Source organism: Asterias rubens, chromosome 3 (genome assembly GCF_902459465.1).
Source record: "Asterias rubens chromosome 3, eAstRub1.3, whole genome shotgun sequence".
NCBI classification, from domain to species: domain Eukaryota; kingdom Metazoa; phylum Echinodermata; class Asteroidea; order Forcipulatida; family Asteriidae; genus Asterias; species Asterias rubens.
In genome coordinates, this window is record NC_047064.1 from 4063527 (window position 1) to 4082066 (window position 18540).

Sequence of the window (18540 nt, forward strand, 5' to 3'; positions counted from 1 at the left end):
TTACCCCATTTTAGGATTACGTGTGCAAACACTGGAACGTGAACGTCAGAAAATGTTTTTGTTTTTAGGTGACGTCACCACTTTTGGTTTGTTGCATGCTCGTGATGACGTCTGCGCGCATGTACAATAGGGAGGTTTAGATGCACGTTACGCGAGCAAAAACGTGAACGTGAACGTGAACGTCAGAAAATTGCGTCGTTTATAGGTGACGTCACCACTTTGGACTTATTTGATGCGTCGGCACAACAATTTTTTTTACGTGGCCTTATGCTGATGATACCCAGCTAAACTTTTCATTTACCCTGTAGCAACTGTAACCACGAGAAAATGGTTCGGAACAATACAAACAGTTCAATACAAATCAATCAACAAAAGCAAACCAGTGAATATAGTTGGTGGATGACCAAGGATAATGGCAAAACTGTCGATTACAAAATACTTTTAACATTAACAAACTAGACGGGTGCTAGAAGACCGTAAAGAAATATAAACAGTGGACAAGGGCAATTAACTTGAACATATAAAATGGATTTTGGATAGGCTAGGAACATAGACTTTGATTTATTTTCTTGTTGCTGTGTATAAGACAATTATGCATGGTTTGCTGTGTTTTTATTGTTCCGTCAATTGTTGCTTTTAATAATAATAATAATAAGACTTGTAATGCGCACATATCCACCCTGCTGGGTGTTCAAGGCGCAGAAACAACTGTTTGCAGTGTTGTTAGTTTTGTTTGTAAGTCTTACAAGAATTAGCACATGCATTCGCTCGATATGGTAGGTCTTTTTCACGTTTTTGTAGTTAGTTCAATGCACATTTATTTACAGAAAACTTAGGATAAAACAAAAAGTTTCATGGTTTGGTTTGCTGGCGTGTTTAAAGGTCAGAAATGACTTAACTCATCAATAATCCAGCAATACATTAAAGGGAGACTTGTGTCACTGTTGCTTCTTCTTTCTATACTAAAGCAAGTCCTGACTTTAAGTGTCACCTTCTTATGGCAACCACGGAAGTCCTCCCCGGTCGATCAAATTCAGGTCAACATCTTCCAAGTCTGGAGATATTTTAGTGTGCCGTCTGGCTTCCCACGTTATTCGTTTCATTGCAAACGCTCTCGATGCGCGGGGTTGTTTTATAGCGGTGGGTCGTATGGTTCGTTCTATGGCGGAATGGTGATTATTTGTGAGACCACTGGCGAGGTGGATTATTTCATCAAGTTCATCCAACTCGTGTCCAACTTCCCTTTGCTGAGGTTGTCCGACCTGTTGCTGCAGTTGCTGCAATGGCACCAGCTGCTGCTGCAGGTGTTGGGGTGGTGTGGGCAGTTGCTGATGTGGTTTTGACACCAATTGCTGTTGCTGTTGTGTTTGCAGTTGCTGTTGCAGCTGATTGGCTGGATGGGGTTGCTGAGGTGGAGAGGGCTTCGCCTGGTCAACCTCGATGACTGTGGCAGTGACAGGTTCATGTTGGTTCGAATGGTTAGGTTCGGTGTTATGATTTGTAGCGTCGGTCACCAATGATGACACCTGCGAACCAGTGGCTACGGCTTCATCTTCGTTCCCAGTGCTCTCTTATGGTGCTGGGGGCTCGGATTGGTTTTGATCAGCGGGCTTTCCTATGTCGGGTCGTCCGTATTGTTCATGTACGATTTGTTCAATTCTATCCAGTAGTAAGTCCATATTGAGTTCTGTTTGAAGGGGGGCAAAAAAAGCAGTCCGGGATTGAAATGTCTACTCTACAGGCTCTTGAGTCCGGATTGACCCGGAGTCATGAGGACTGACCCATTTCATGGTCAGAATGACCCCAAATCTGTGTTAGAATGATCCAGAAACGGGTCAAGCTTGACACAAACCGAGTTAAAATCAAATTTTGAAACAACTGACCCGGAAGTTGGTCGGATCTCCTCTTATACCCGGATTCCGGGTCAATTCTGGCATGGGAGTTTTTATGATCAACGAAGCTAGTTTTGGTCTTATTCTGCCCACATTATACCCATACCAAGAAACTGAAATGTCCATAATGAGAGGATTGTTTTCGGATTGGCCCTAGTCTTGGTTCCAAGACCATTGGTCGAACTTTAGCGGGCGATCTTTTTCTCTGATATCTGTATTCATCTCACCATGATCCTTTTGCTGTGCGTAGATCGGAACGTTGGTTGTGTGTGACCGCGCAACACAAGACTAGATTGGCCCTAAAAATAGTACTTCGTGATTATATGACATACACACTACATTAGAACACAAAAAGGTAACATTATGCAGTTTGTCCATGTCTTTGTCGAACACCTTTAGTAACGCCATTGCTTATGTTTGTACTGTTTGCCTCTTATCTGTTATTCCTAGCGTACAATGTATTACCACTTGATGTGTTCATTTGAATTACTAAATAAACGGTTTTGCTGTCAGAATGCTACTCTCTCAGAAGTTAATTGTTTGTGTTCGTGTTCTTTCTGCATGCAAAAAGCCACAGTGCGGAGTTGTACCATGAACAGAGAGAACCACTGCAGTGGTTCTCTCTGTTCATGATACAACCTCATTTATCCTTGGATTTGGATTTTCAAAAGAATTCAAGTAACAGGCAAGATTTAGAAGAAATAGAGACAACAATGTACTTCAGAAATACTTTAACTTACGGTTATTTTCAAGTCTTGATGCCGCAACTTCAAGTTTCATGAGTCTTTGAGTCATCTCAGGTATAATATTTATGAACACATCTGTGGGAAAATATTATTGATTACTCGTTATAACAAAACACATTAGTTTTTTTGTTTGCCCTGAACAACCCTTGAAAGGGATAAGGAGGATTTATTTTAGAGAGGTTTGAAGAATGTGTCCCATTAATGATTTATTATACACTTTACCTTTGTCATCAACTTGTACTGCGTCGATGTGTTCACCACTATCTGTTTTCTGTTCAAACAAAAAGAGGACAACACTTGTTAACGTGGTTGTTGAATCATACATAAAAAAATACTCAATATCTACCCAAGGATGTTAAAACAACGCTAATTTCTGCCAACATAATAACATTGGTGTTCTTTGAACACCCTCACCTATGATTTGGTACACTTGTGGGAGTTTACCGAAGTCCGTCGACGGGAAGATCATCTAAACAAACAAACAAACACACAAACAAACAAACAAACAAACAAACAAACAAACAAACAAACAAACAAACAAACAAACAAACAAACAAACAAACAAACAAACAAACAAACAAACAAACAAACAAACAAACAAACAAACAAACAAACAAACAAACAAACAAACAAACAAACAAACAAACAAACAAACAAACAAACAAACAAACAAACAAACAAACAAACAAACAAACAAACAAACAAACAAGCAAGCAAGCAAGCAAGCAAGCAAGCAAGCAAGCAAGCAAGCAAGCAAGCAAGCAAGCAAGCAAGCAAGCAAGCAAGCAAGCAAGCAAGCAAGCAAGCAAGCAAGCAAGCAAGCAAGCAAGCAAGCAAGCAAGCAAGCAAGCAAGCAAGCAAGCAAGCAAGCAAGCAAGCAAGCAAGCAAGCAAGCAAGCAAGCAAGCAAGCAAGCAAGCAAGCAAGCAAGCAAGCAAGCAAGCAAGCAAGCAAGCAAGCAAGCAAGCAAGCAAGCAAGCAAGCAAGCAAGCAAGCAAGCAAGCAAGCAAGCAAGCAAGCAAGCAAGCAAGCAAGCAAGCAAGCAAGCAAGCAAGCAAGCAAGCAAGCAAGCAAGCAAGCAAGCAAGCAAGCAAGCAAGCAAGCAAGCAAGCAAGCAAGCAAGCAAGCAAGCAAGCAAGCAAACAAACAAACAAACAAACAAACAAACAAACAAACAAACTCCACTCCCCCGATTAGCCCGTATCCGAATTGGCGTATACGGCTACGACTTAGGCTGTTGCTAAGTGTGTTGCTACACACAGAGGAAAGATTACACAACTTGTGTAAAATATTACCTGTTTTAGATGTAGTGGGCGAACACCATAACTATTAGGTAAAACTTTACCCAACAGGCGTTGGGTAATATCTTGCTTAATAGCTGTGTAAAAGTTTACATAAATATTGGGTAGTTTTCTTTACTGAATTGTTGGGTAAACCCACTCATGTAAAATATTACTTAATTGTGACGTAAGACTTTACCGCTTTACAATGTAAATAGTTGTGTAAAACTTTACATCAATATTGGGTATTTTTTTTTACTGAATTGCTGGGTATAAATCCACTCATGTAAAATAATTACTCAATTTTGAAGTATAGATTTTACCGATTTTTAATGTAAACTGTGTGCCTTTAAAACTGGTAATAATATACACAATGCTTGTGTTGAATACTAGCAAAGTGTTATTTCATGGAGTTTAGGGCTGTAATAAATGGACACATCATAAATACTGAGACTTGGCGACTACAACATGAATTTCAAGATAACAACTTTTTAATAAAAATTTAATGGTAATAATATTAACAATCCAAAACATCACATGTGCAAAATGGGGTTTTCTGTATGTCTCATAATCAGTCAACAATTTCAGTGAATTTAAAAAATTACAAAAAATCTACCTAATTGGCAAGGTCAGAATAAATACTTCCAGGCTAACACAGTTTAAACTGTAAGGTTGTTCCATAAATCAAAACTATCACAACTATCACATCTCTTATGATTTTGATACTTTATTGCAAACAATTTGTGCAAGAACTTCTTTAACTACAATGCTTCTGGAATGGTCAAATTACATTAATTGGCAAGGTCAGAATAAATACTTCCAGGCTAACACAGCTTAAAGAAGAACTCCAAGGTCAAATTCAATTTTGGGTTTGAACAATTTGTATGGGGAATTATTGGTTTATCCTAATTGTCGCTAAGCAATCAAAACGGTGTTGAATTTGACATTTTGACAAATTTGACAAAAACTGGAAGGGTATTGAATACAAATTTGAATTTGACCTTTGAGTTCCTATTTAAACTGTAAGGTTGTTCCATAAATCCAAACTATCACAACTATCACATCTCTTATGATTTTGATACGTATTTGCAAACATTTTGTGCAAGAACTTCTTTAACTACAATGCTTATGGAATGGTCAACATTAATCAGATGCATCATGAGATGAACAGTAAGCCCGGAACTCTCGAATAGTGCTGCTCTTCACACCGCCTTTGAGTTCAAACACAACCAATTCAATGAACTCCCAAACGCCAGAACACTCCTCCTGGTAGCTCAAGTCGAAGACAAAATGTTTTTTGAAACACACATCCAGTGCTTTCACAAGGGATGACTGTTCAAATGCATTTGCTCAAAAATTACGAACACTTGCTGTGGAGCCAGTGCAGACCCACCTAATATCAGCATGGTTGCGATCTGGTGTCCCTGTTGATGTCTTTCAAATACTGGTCCAAACTTGTGTTTTCCTGCATAAAGGGGAATAATATTAAACACAATAGGTTAAATTTCAATGGGGGTGCAGTACAAATTGTATGACACGTGTATATTGTCTGTAATGAACTTAAAGTATTGTAATATTACAATTAAACCAATTTTGCTGTAAAATAATGATTTAATCTGATTGTCTTAAGGATGGGGTACACACAATGTCAGATTAAACCATTATTTTATATCAATAGTGGTTTAATTATCATATTACAACACTTATAGATCAATAGAGACAACGTTCCAGTACTGCAATGTATGTGCAATACAATTTGTACATGATGTACATGCACATAAATTTAAAAAAGTCCAAATACAAATTGAAATAAAATAAAATAAATAAAAAAATACATAGGGGCTTAAAAAATAAACAAATCAACAAAAGGTTCAATGATGGAGACTTGCAGTTCTGGAATAAGGTGATAGGATCCCAGGAGGAGAGATAATTTTGGTGCTATATATGCAATCCCACATAACAGTAGGCTACCTGAAAACTTTGATTTTTCTTGATCTTTATCTGATTTTTCTTTTTGTTCTTTTTCTTTCGTCCTTTTTTTTTGTGTGGGGGGGGGGGGGGTGAGATTTCTTGAATAATTCCTTTAACAGGTTAAACTAAACAAAGGGTAGATGTGTTTGTGCGATTCCCCTCTCCCAGAATTTGCATTTTAAGTCAGTTGTATCATTTGTCAGTATCTGGTAAAGACAAAATGTTGAAAAGTTATTTGATTGTTCTTCTGAACAAATGAGAGATTAAAGTTAGCCCAATCATTGGCCTGATGCACCGTGGCTGTATGCAGTGGTGGTGCTTTAACACAGTGGCGATGTACATGTGTACAATGGTCTTCAACGATGCATGCTGTACGTGTACTATGTGCACAATACGGGGACCATTGATCAGACCTACGTATGTATTTGTGATATTCAAGTCACTGTTCAAAAGTGTTGTCAGTCAAAATATGACGTTCAACTGTCCCTTTATCTGTGCTAACTCGTGCTAACGAGTCGTGTATAGTCTATCACTACAGATAATAACATCAATACAGAAATATGTTATAGTACTTACCTTCAAACGTCTCAACTAAATGAGGGAAGTTCCACTCAAGAAGGTTTTTTTTTTCATGAGATCCATTTCGTTACGTTGTGTGTGGTTACACTGTGGTACTGCAGAGCGCGACCCCAGCAGACAAGTCACACGCTGCGTATTTTGCACAATACTTGAGTAAAATATCGTGGTTTACTAAACACCATGTAAACTTTTACAACCAGTTCAGTAAAATTTGCATAATATGTGTTTAAAGTTGCTAAGTTATGTAAACTATTAGTTTTACTAACTATTTGAGTAGTTTTTTATTTACACAAACATTTTGTTTAAATTTTTCATTAATTTTTACTTATGTTAAGTATTTTTTCACTTAACACATTTAACATAACTTTTTTTTACCATTCTTTTTCTGAGTGTAATGACGAGCTATATACCTCAACGCATGATGATGCGGAAATCTAGCCGTAGCCACTTAGCTGTAGTCACTAATTCTGACACGACCTTACACTGGCCGAACCCAAATCCTCAACAGTTGAAAGCATGGATTTTGGAAATTACAATTATGTTAAAAAAAATTACTTGCAAACTTAAAGATTCGTAACTCACAGAACCATCCGCATGAATTCCGACTGCGAGAGATTTGCTTGATGGTAGAGCAACACAGAAAACGAGCAAAATAATAGCTAAGGACACCGCCATTTTAGTGCTTGCTCAAGTTCTGCAATGGGTTTTTTCTGCGAGTCAAGAAAACAAAAAATGTTAAATTCTTGAAATTCAGTGTTACGTAACACAACTGCACCAGGAATGTTAAATAAAAATCCAGTTGGCCACAAAATAGCTTCCCAAATCAATTGGCATTCAAGACTTAAAGGTGGTATCGATGAAGAGCTGGGTGTTCATGTTTTGAGTGGTCAGCCATAATACAATGAAACAAAAAACCTGTGAATGTTTTGGTGAGTCAGGAGAAAAAGGTGGTTTTCACAGTAAACAGTGAACTTACTGTGCGTTTTTCCTTCAATTTTTGAGAATAATATGGCTTCATTTCAGGGGGAAATATTTCAATAATCTTTCAATCCTCACCAATGTGATATCTGATTAATTTAATATTACCTAAATTTGTATTTAATGAATTCGACAGATGTACGTTCAACATTTAAAATTTTGAGAAAAGAAATTTGATTTTAAAAAATCGTTATTTAGATCACACACAAGTCTTCTTTTGATAAAAATACCGTTTTCAATCGTAAGTTGCAAGATATTCACATCTTGTTGTTTGATTCCTCAAATTTAGAAATATAATTCAAAATAGCGTTTTCAAATGTGATCGTATTTTCTAAATTGAGATATACGATTAGTCCAGAATGACTACCAGCGGGGAGGGGAGGAACTGGCAGGGGTATATCAACAATGATAATATCCCCTAAGCCGGAATCTTTCTTCTGTTTTTGTCCCGGGGACAAGTTAGATGGGCGCACTGGACCATGATGCTTCAATGACTAAACATTCAGATTCAAAGCAGTCACGGCTGACTGGTTCCGGACTAGTACTACCCTCTCAGGAGACGGCATTTTCGGCAGACCTCACCGCCGAGCGATTACAGTAGAAGCTTCATCATGGCTGGATCAAACAACTTGCTTTTTCTCACCTGTCTTCTGCTGGCAATAGTTTGCCTTGCACACTCCCAGTCACTCTATCGTAGGGTCGCCAAACGCTATCCTTCTGCACACAGAACACGGGTAACTATTCTCATAAATAATATATCACAGGAAAAATTTCCACGCCACCATTTTCTTTACGTTTTTTTTTTTACCCCCCCCCCCCCTCTGCCTGTTTACGTTTAGTATGTATCTGGTGACCCTTCTTGTTAGGTAAGAAACAAATCCAGTGTAACTTGAGCCTATTTAGGGCGGATAAATTCGTGGCGTGGCGCGGAAAATTTGCCAATTGCCGTTCTGACCTAATAGTTAGCCCGCTTGTCTTACATCCCAAAGGGCCACGCCTTCAAGAGTCCACCACATGCACCGCATAATAAAGCCACGCCCATCAAGGAATGTACACACAGTCACGATTTACCCAAAAGGAGTTTTAAATCAAATTTGTATTTGTTCCGACAACCCCATTAAGTCTTGGAATTGCTCAAAACCCAACTAATTATGGTATAATATATTTTATGTTTATAATATTGGTTTACCCGGCAGACTTCAGCAAAACAAATCGTCCAATTTCGTAAGCACGCATTTAAATTCACGCATTACCCCCAATCCACTAAACAAGGGTTTCTTTTTTGCGAATTTTTTGTTCGTGCACACATGATTTCGTTTTTCATATTGGATTCGTTTCAGTCATGCTATTTCATTTATAGGCATTCTAGACAACACTTTAACAATAATTTCTGTGGTTGAACCTTTGCACTTGATGTTTTTGAATGGTTGACCAGCTCTTTACTGCTGACTTATAAGAAATTGAAATTGAATGATCTAATTTGACCAGTGAATGCTTAGCTTGTGAAATTGAACTATTCTTGTTGAATATTGAAACGATTAATCAGTGGATAATATATTAAAATTTGCCTGTTAACTTGTTAAGCCCATAGTCCCTATACTTCTTAAAAAAGACAGAGCTCAACTTTCTTTTTTATATCCTTCGATGTCCCTTTTAAAGGCAGTGGACACTATTGTTAATTACTCAAAATAATGATCGGCATAAAACCTCAATATTGGTAACGAGTAATGGGGAGAGGTTGATAGTATAAAACATTGTGAGAAACGGTTCCCTCTGAAATGACGTAGTTTTCAAGAAAGAAGTATATTTCCACGAATTTGATTTCAAGACCTCAGGTTTAGGGTGTTTTTTCGTTCAAAGTTATCTCGCAACACCGACGACCAATCGAGCTCAAATTTTCAAAGGTTTTTTATGCATAATGTTGAGATACGTATGCATATGTTGAGATACAGCAAGTGAGAAGACTGGTCTTTGACAATTACCAATAGTGTCCAGTGCCTTTAAACTCCTACCCGAACGATCAGGAATGTTCTGCTCTAATACGAGATGGCATTCACCATTGTCGGATACAATACATCTTTTGTCTTTTAAGGCATTTTAGGAATTCGATTTGGGCACGTTATTTCAATCCTATGTATTTACTGCAGCGTGTGGAGAGCATTGCTTTGTACATTGACTTTGTATGGTGTTTATTGATCAGAAGGGTATCTTATTAGTCTTTGTTCGGCAAAAAGAAGCATTCATTTTCCAAGTAAACATTTACTTGTTGGTTTTAAATATTTTGTTTTAAATATACGGGTCTTTCATTTAATTACCTTTATAATAATAATAATAATGGTAACATTTATAAAGCGCTTTACGCCCTAACGACCCCAAAGCGCTGTAACAAGAAAAGAAAAAATATTAAAAAGATTTAAACAGAAAACGATTTGAAACTACAATAACAATATGAATGAATTTAAGAATAACTAACAATTAAAATAAAACATAAAAACCCGAGCCAGTCAGGAGTGATTAAAAATATACACAATTTGGGTAATCTCGAAAGGTGACAATACAACTAAACACTGGACAACTATGATCATAATATAAATTATTTAAACAAATGACAATTTAAAAAGATAGGTTTTCAGAGCCTTCTTAAAATGGTTTAGTGATTTTGCAAATTTAATGTCATCGGGGAGTTTATTCCATTCTTTTGGAGCTGCAATGGAGAAAGCTCTGTCCCCATAGGAGGACAGTGATGTACGGGATGCTTGTGGAATTGTCAGTAATCCTTTGGCACTGGATCTCAAGGAGCGGGTAGGGGCATATGGATTGAGGAGATTCCTAATGTAAACAGGTGCCATGTAGTTAAGGGACTTGTAGACCATCAAGAGTGATTTGAACAGTATGCGTTTGCGAATTGGGAGCCAGTGGAGATTGTGTAGAATGGGTTTAACATGGTCGTGTTTTTTGGCACGGACAACGAGCTTAGCAGCTGTGTTTTGGACACGCTGCAGCTTAGCAAGTTCAAAGTGAGGCAATCCATGTAATAGGCTGTTGCAATAGTCTAGCTTAGAAGAAATAAAAGCAAGTACAAGTATCTCAGTTGTACCACGGTTCAGAAACTTGCGTAGTTGACCGATCTTTCTAATCGAATATGTAGCATTCCGGGACACCATATTTACATGGCGTGACATTGTGAGGTGACGGTCAGCCATAGTACCAAGAATACGTACTTGTGGCACGGGTTCGATGTATGAAAGTCCAATTTTCAGCGGTCGTAAAGGTTGTGTCGTGCGGAAGCGGGATGACAAATGAACGATCTCCGTTTTTGAGTCATTCAGCGTGAGCTTGTTTGCAATTGTCCATGCTCTAATATCAGCAATACATGCTTCCATAGAAGCAAGTGCAGTGTCTCGTGTTGATGGATCAAAAAACGTGTAAAGCTGCGTGTCATCTGCGTAGACCATGCCTTCAATGCCATGTGCAGCTAAAATATCATCAATTGGAGCAGTGTACAAAGTGAATTGCTTGGGGCCAATGACTGAGCCCTGTGGTATGCCATAGGTAAGTGGATGCTATTCTGACACAGACTCACCGATGGCAACAGATTGTCCACGCTCAGAGAGATATGAGGAACACCACTTGAGTGCAACATCAGATACACCATATCTATCTGCAAAACGTTTTAGCAACAACTTGTGGTCGATGGTATCGAAGGCAGCAGATAAATCGAGTAGCACAAGTACTATTTCCTTGTTGTTATCCACAGCTCGGAGTAGATCATTGTGTACCTTCAACATAGCTGTCTCAGTGCTGTGATGATGCCTATATGCTGACTGGATTTTGCTATGAAGACTGTTTTCCTCAATATACGACATTAACTGTGATGAAGCAGCATGTTCCAGGACTTTGGTGATGAAGGGTATGTTAGAAATTGGCCGGTAATTGTGCAAACCTTCGGAATCAAGATTGGCTTTCTTAATAACCGGAGTTATTATGGCTGACTTCATCAACCGGGGAATGTAGCCTTGCATTAGGGAGAGATTGACGATGTTAGTAACAACAGGTAGTATTTCATCAATACAGTTCTTCAACAAGGATGTAGGGAGAGGATCCAACAAACAGGACTTGTTTGATGTACCCATGATGATTCTTCTTACAGCATCCATGGAGATTGAAGTGAATGTACCAAACCTGCTCGTACAAGACTTATCAATGTTGACTGAGATGGGTGTGGCTGTGGTATGGTCTAGACTGTATCTTATGTCTTTGATCTTGCCAGTGAAAAAATTGGCAAACTGATTTACTAAGTCGTGTTCAGGTACAGTCGGAAGAACCCGTGCTGAACTACCTGTCATGTTGGACACCATACGAAAAAGCTTTCGAGAGTCACATTGTGCGATCTGATTACTATGATAGTTAGTTTTAGCGCTTTGTAGTATATGGCGGTAGGTGTTACAGCTCTCCCGAAACACTTGACGATCAATCTCAAGTCCAGATTTTTTCCATTTACGTTCGTGTCGGCGTTTTACACGTTTAGATGAACGAAGGATGTCAGAGTACCAAGGTGTGTGAGGGCGAAGTGTGATGGTGCGAGTGGTTTCAGGCACATGTTTATCCATCAGACTACGCAAGGTGTTGTCATACTGATCGACTAAATCATCTAAATTGGTGCATGGGTCAGTAGTTAGTGGTGACATTTCAATGTCATGTCGGAAATCTTCCAAGTTGATGTTCCGTAGATTACGAGAGGTAATGGATAGTCGTGTACAGTCTGGCTTGGAGATTTCCACTGTCATCATAACTGCTGCATGATCTGATGGTAAACTATGATCCAACTCGATATGATGTACAGTATCATCTGCCTGACGAGTAATGAGCAAATCAAGTGTGTGACCATGTCTATGTGTGGAGCCCGTAACAAGTTGACGAAGATCAGCTGAAACAAGCATATCTAGAAACTTCTTTGCAACTGTATCATTGGTATCATCAACGTGGATATTGAAATCTCCAGTGAGTAGTATACTGGTTGCAATCACAGACAAGCGTTCAATCAGTGTTGAGAATTCGTTCAAAAACATTGAGGCCGTAGTATTGTTCTTTTTGGAGGGAGGAGGTCTATAGATGACAACTAATCTCAATGACTTACTTGCAGAGTTGACTGTAAGGTCCCTTTGATCTTTATGAATATGAAACTACAATTAATGACCCCATAGCAACCATCCGAACCAACCTGCCTTAAAGGCAGTGGACACTATTGGTAATTGTCAAAGACCAGTCTTCTCACTTGGTGTATCTCAACATATGCATAAAATAACTAACCTGTGAAAAATTGAGCTCAATCGGTCATCGAAGTTGCGAGATAATGATGAAAGAAAAATAACCCTTGTCACACGAAGTTGTGTGCGTTTAGATGGTTGATTTCGAGACCTCAAGTTCTAAATCTGAGGTCTCGAAATCAAATTCGTGGAAAGTTACTTCTTTCTCGAAAACTATGGCACTTTAGAGGGAGCCGTTTCTCACAATGTTTTATACCACCAACCTCTCCCCATTACTCGTCACCAAGAAAGGTTTTATGGTAATAATTATTTTGAGTAATTACCAATAGTGTCCACTGCCTTTAACACACCTCCTGCTTTTAAATTGCTTTGTGGTTCCGTTGCAAACCTTTTCTGTATATTCAGAGTTTTTTTTACAATGTACTTATAATAATATCCATCTTACGTTTTTTGCTAGTCTTTTTACTTCGCATTTAATTATTTGACAACTTAACCATATTAACTGTAATATGTAAAAGGCCCTTTGAGGGATATCAGCTGTAATACTGGAGAGCCAATGTCTAAATACAACTTCAAATAAATAATTAATAAAAATGATTGATTAATTTGGCAGGAAGTGGCTCAAAATGTAGCTGGAGAAGTAGATGGTAAGTTCCATTCTATCAAATTTTTAATGTTAATGACACATTGATCGAAACATTGTTAAGTTAGTTAAAACCCTGGTTTGGATTTCACAACGAGTTAAGATCTGTCTTAGCTCGAGTTAGGACGGGTTACTCGTTACTCGTTCCTAAGTTAGGACTAGTCCTAACTTTTTGTTAAATCGACCCCTGCAGTGCGGAATACTGTCAGTACGTGCTGGCATATTTTAAATAATTGTATCGTGTTAACCACGTCGTCAGTCCATGATATCCTAAGGTGGACCATGCCACTTTGACGTTGAGGGGTGTCAGTCAACATGGGACAATGGTTCGGTTAGGAGGGACAGGACAAACGTATCCCAGCATCCCTCAAGTACAAAGTCGCCTTTAGTATTATGTCAATATCAAATAGTACACTGTAAAACCGCAAAATTACAAACTTAATTCATAAAGCAAACGAGGTCAAATTTACCCAGGCAACGCCTGGACATGAAAACGATACTCTGATAAAAAAATAATCGTTGAGAAATGCTAGACGAACCCTTCTGATAATAAATAGAAGCCCCATGTTTTCTTTAATATTATTTTGTTTTCTGAACTTTATCTTTTTTGAGTATTTCGAAACGTCTTGAGACAACGACGTGCATTTCCATGTTATCAATTACTAAAATAATGATAAATCTATTATTTACTTATGTTTTGATCTCGGTTCGAAAATACTTGATGTTGTGAAGCAGGTTAGATTCGTATCATAAAACATTGTTAGGCCTACCGTAACAAGAAGTGCTTTGCAACATCAAAAATTTGCAGGTTTGAATTATTAATTTTCTTCGGGTTTGATCTTCTTCAGACATCGGCAGCATGGTAGACTCAATGCGCAAAGATCTTCTGCTTCTTGAACAACGAATTGTGAGTCTTGAAACCAATGGTAGGTCACTCTATGCTTATTCTTTTGTCCGACTCTTTACCCGCGAGCCCGCCTCGCCTACACTGTTTTTACAGTTTATACAGCAAGTGTAAACCTGATTTTGAGTGAAAAAAAATGTTACAAACGTCTTGTGCCAAGACCTTTTGAGCCTTTTCGACTGTTTCGAATTTTCGGACTATTTCTTGATTATAATTTTCCCGCCTTTTATTCATAATTGTATTGTGAGCGTTTACTTTGGGTAGATTCATTTGTAAGATGTGACTGACATTACAAAATATTACTCAAAATTATTAAATGAATCCTTAAACTTATGAAAAAGGCGATGCCTCTCCATGTCAAACTCTTGGTGGCGCTGTTTATTGTGAACCCCTTGAGCTTCCTCAAAACCTAGACTGATCCCCTGTCCGCTATCCGCAAGGATAAACACGTGCTCTACAAATAAAAGCATTATATGATGGCAAACTTGCGTGTTTTTAAAAGCCGTGAATATTAAAATGACTAAACTAACAAATCTAAGAGATGCATTATTTTAAAATGGTTTTATGGTATTTTGACTGGTACTATTTGCTTTTGTCTGAAGACCACAACCATGGCCAGCGTTTAGAGACTATTGAGGTGATGTTAAACGTTCCGAGTGACTCTGATGAGCAAGCTGGTGATGAACAGCCACATGATGCTGACGACACTACTGACACATCACACGGTATGTAAAACAGTGCCATAAACCAGGATTTTATAGTTTGTTGTGTTATTTTCTAAATAAAACATTATTTGAGTCAATATTGTTCAAATTTCGTCGTAAATATTTTGGTAATTACCCCCCCCCCTCCAGAAAAAAAAATGCTCAGAATATAAGATCCGTGAAATCTTGGAATTTGAAGGAAAACGGAGATGAAAAAGATTTAGCATGAACAATTACTTGATGACGAGCAAATTTTCCCGTTTGCTCTCTTAATGCCAAAGAGTTAAAAAACACTCTTTCAAGAACCATATGAAGGACAACTATTTTTCGAGTGGTCTTCCACTCTTTTAGATTGTAGTTTGCATCTTTTTGAGTGATTTTTCACTCAGTCCTGGAGTGAAACCCCTCTAAAAAAGTTAAATAACCACCACTTTTTTTAAAGAGTCATATGAGGGACAACTCGAAATGTAAAGAGTGGTGTTTTCATTCTTTTACACTTAGAGAGTGGGGGACAGAATCTCCGGAGATTTCCCTGGGACACCGACATGTAAAATCAAAATCAAAAACAGTCCCTTTTTCATATACAGAACATTTGTTGTCGGTACCACTGTCAGTGAATGGTCTGCTACCATATTTTCCTGCGGATAAGACGCGTCTTATCTGACTTTTTAAACCCCCAAAACGTCGGTGCGTCTTATCTTTCGGTGCGCCTTGTCTGCTGACGAATATATATTTTTTTTTATGATCACTACGTGAAATAATAAATACCTTCTTGTCCAGTTCAAATCAACGGTCTTTGTGTGAAGAATCCTTACTCAATAATGCGGTCAAATGTGGCTGAACTATTTATACACTGATACCCTATTTTCGTTTGAACAATGCCTCGATCCCCCAGACCGGTAATATTTGCTGCTCTGTTATTTCCCCTTTTTCTAGAATCTCAATCGGGGACAGAAAGTGAGGCTGGACAATCATCTTCAAACATTGCGTCAAATGGTGACAATACCCAGAATGGAAACGGACAAGAAAACAACATTCAGGCACAAAACTCGGATGCAGACATACGTGGTGAGTTACTAATCTAAAACTGTGTTCATCAAGATATAGATAATCTGTTTTCAAATCAGTACGATTAATATGGTAGGCCCTTTCATCTTCAAAGAAACTGTTAAAGGCAGTGGACACTATTGGTAAATTGTCAAAGACTAGTCTTCACATTTGCTGTATCTTAACATATGCATAAAATAACAAACCTGTGAAAGTTTGAGCTCAATCGGTCATCGAATTTGCGAAATAATAATGAGAGAAAAAACACCCATGTCACACGAAGTTTTGTACTTTCTGATGCTTGATTTCGAGAACTCAAATTCTAAACTTTAGGTCTTGAAATCAAATTCGTGGAAAATTACTTCTTTCTCGAAAACTACGTCACTTCAGAGGGAGCTGTTTCTCACAATGTTTTATACCATTAACCTCTGCCCATTACTCGTAATCAAGAAAGGTTTTATGATGATAATCATTTTGAGTAATTACCAAAAGTGTCCAAATCTGATGGATTCTTATATTTTGTAAATTGTTTTAAAGGGAAGGTACACGTTTGGTAATTATTACTCAAAACAAATAGTAACTTAAAAACGGACTTGGTAAAAACAAGCATTGGAGAGCTGTTGATAGTATAAAACATTGCGGAAATGTCTCCCTCTGGAGTAATGTAGTTATTGAGAAAGAGGTAATTTCTCTCTAAAATATTAAAAGACAATCATTTTCTCGCAACTTCGATGACCAAATTAAAAGACAAGGGTGTTTTCTCTTTCATCATTTTCTCGCAACTTCGAAGACTAATTGAGCCCAAATTTTCACAGGCTTGTTTTTTAATGCTTATAATGGGATCTGCCAAGTGAGAACACTGGTCTTTGACAATTACCAAACGTCACTACAGTGGCTTTAACCATTCTCCTTATGACTGATTAGTCCGAAATTCTGCTCTAATATAAGCTCCCCTTTTTACCCAATCACCACCTAATTAATGACAAATCACATCTTTGGGTCCAATTTCCCCCAATGTGTCAACGCGCATTGTGTACTGTGGTGGGGCCAAATCGTTGAATATTTTGGATCGTTGTGCACCGGGAAATCCTTTCAAAAAATAATATATTGCTGCTTTTCTTTTTACCGAATTAAATTAAACACATTTAAAGGTTGGTTGTAAAGCTTAAACCGTCAGCCGGTGTTTCTGGGGCAAATAACCTCCTGTAAATGTTTCATTTGAAAACTAAGGATGGGACCGACCCTCAAAAATTCCCAAACCTACAAACACCCCAACAAAGCAAAAAATACAATTGTGTTAGTCTTGATGAAATTGATTAGATTTTTGTTTATCTCCAACCCAAATCAGCCGGTGTGGTTGACTTGTTAGAACACGCCGAAGCCGCCATTGCAGAAGCAGCAGATATTCTCGGTGGCGAACAAAATGACCATCAGAAACCAGAGACTGAAGACGCCGGAAAAAGCTCCACGGCCGACGGTGATGAAGCCGAGGGTGACGCCGAGGGTGACGCCGAGGGTGACGCCGAGGGTGGCAATGGTGACGTTGAGGGTGACGACGCCGAGGCTGGCAACGGTGACGCCGAGGCTGGCAACGGTGACGCCGAGGCTGGCAACGGTGACGCCGAGGCTGGCAACGGTGACGCCGAGGCTGGCAACGGTGACGCCGAGGCTGGCATTGGTGACGCCGAGGAGGGTACCGATAATGAAATTCCCACCGTGACTTACAAGACTCCTGATCATAGTAACGTCATGGCTGGAAGTGATGAGAAGGTACAACCTACTGCCGGTGATGTCGAAATCCACAATGAAAATCCAACAAGTGAGGAGGAGGTGAACCCCGCCCAGAATGAAGTATTGGGTGGTGGGAGTGATGATGAGGAAGATAAAGACGGGGAGGAAGATCAGGACCAAGAGGGGAGTGAGAACACAGAGAGTGGTTCTAAGTCCGAGGAAGATGACGACAGCAAAGATGGAGACGTTGATAAAAGATACCGTGTTGATACCCCGCAGCGACAGGCAAGACCCCAAAACCGGTCTTTTCGTTTCCATCGCCGCTTTTTACCTTACAATAGGCGTGTCAGCATTCATCGCGGTAACTAGTCTCATTGCAGCCGCTGTTATGTATTACCTGCGTAGGAAACGAATTTCCGAACAGCAGAACCAGAGAGACAATTACAGACGCATAATTGCCCGGCGTAGACGGGTGCCTAATCAACACGCAGCACGACGCAGGATCCTACGTGAATGACGTCTGGGCTTAATATGAACTGTATTCAAATTAATTAATGACTTTCCTATAAGCCATGGGAAGTCATTGCTAAACACAGATGGCTGAAAACAACAGCACGAAACACATGGCAAATATAATTTATATTCTTTTAAGAGAACTATTTCCTGAATAATGTTTGAAGATATTATTTATTAAAAGTACTTTATTTATTAATATTGTGGGGAAAACGTGAACATAATGTTTTTATACAAACTGGCAGATCTTAACAAACATTTCCAAACAGCTGAAAGTGTCAATCTA

The 18540-nt window shown here is 38.7% G+C and overlaps 2 protein-coding genes across 2 annotated transcripts; one reads left to right on the plus strand and one right to left on the minus strand.

Moving 5' to 3' along the window:
* Positions 1–708: 708 nt before the first annotated feature.
* Positions 709–8011, minus strand: LOC117287986 (nuclear transcription factor Y subunit beta-like). The gene is made up of 3 exons (XM_033768652.1): positions 7994–8011; positions 2861–2909; positions 709–1570 (listed from the first exon to the last, which is right to left on the minus strand). The coding sequence occupies exons 1-3, from the start codon at positions 8009–8011 to the stop codon at positions 996–998; spliced, it is 642 nt and encodes a 213-aa protein (XP_033624543.1). The 3' UTR covers positions 709–995.
* LOC117287987 (sodium/potassium/calcium exchanger 1-like) lies at positions 8011–18110 on the plus strand. Its single transcript, XM_033768653.1, has 6 exons — positions 8011–8179; positions 13326–13359; positions 14204–14281; positions 14862–14984; positions 15900–16031; positions 17359–18110. The coding sequence occupies exons 1-6, from the start codon at positions 8057–8059 to the stop codon at positions 18108–18110; spliced, it is 1242 nt and encodes a 413-aa protein (XP_033624544.1). The 5' UTR covers positions 8011–8056.
* Positions 18111–18540: the final 430 nt, after the last annotated feature.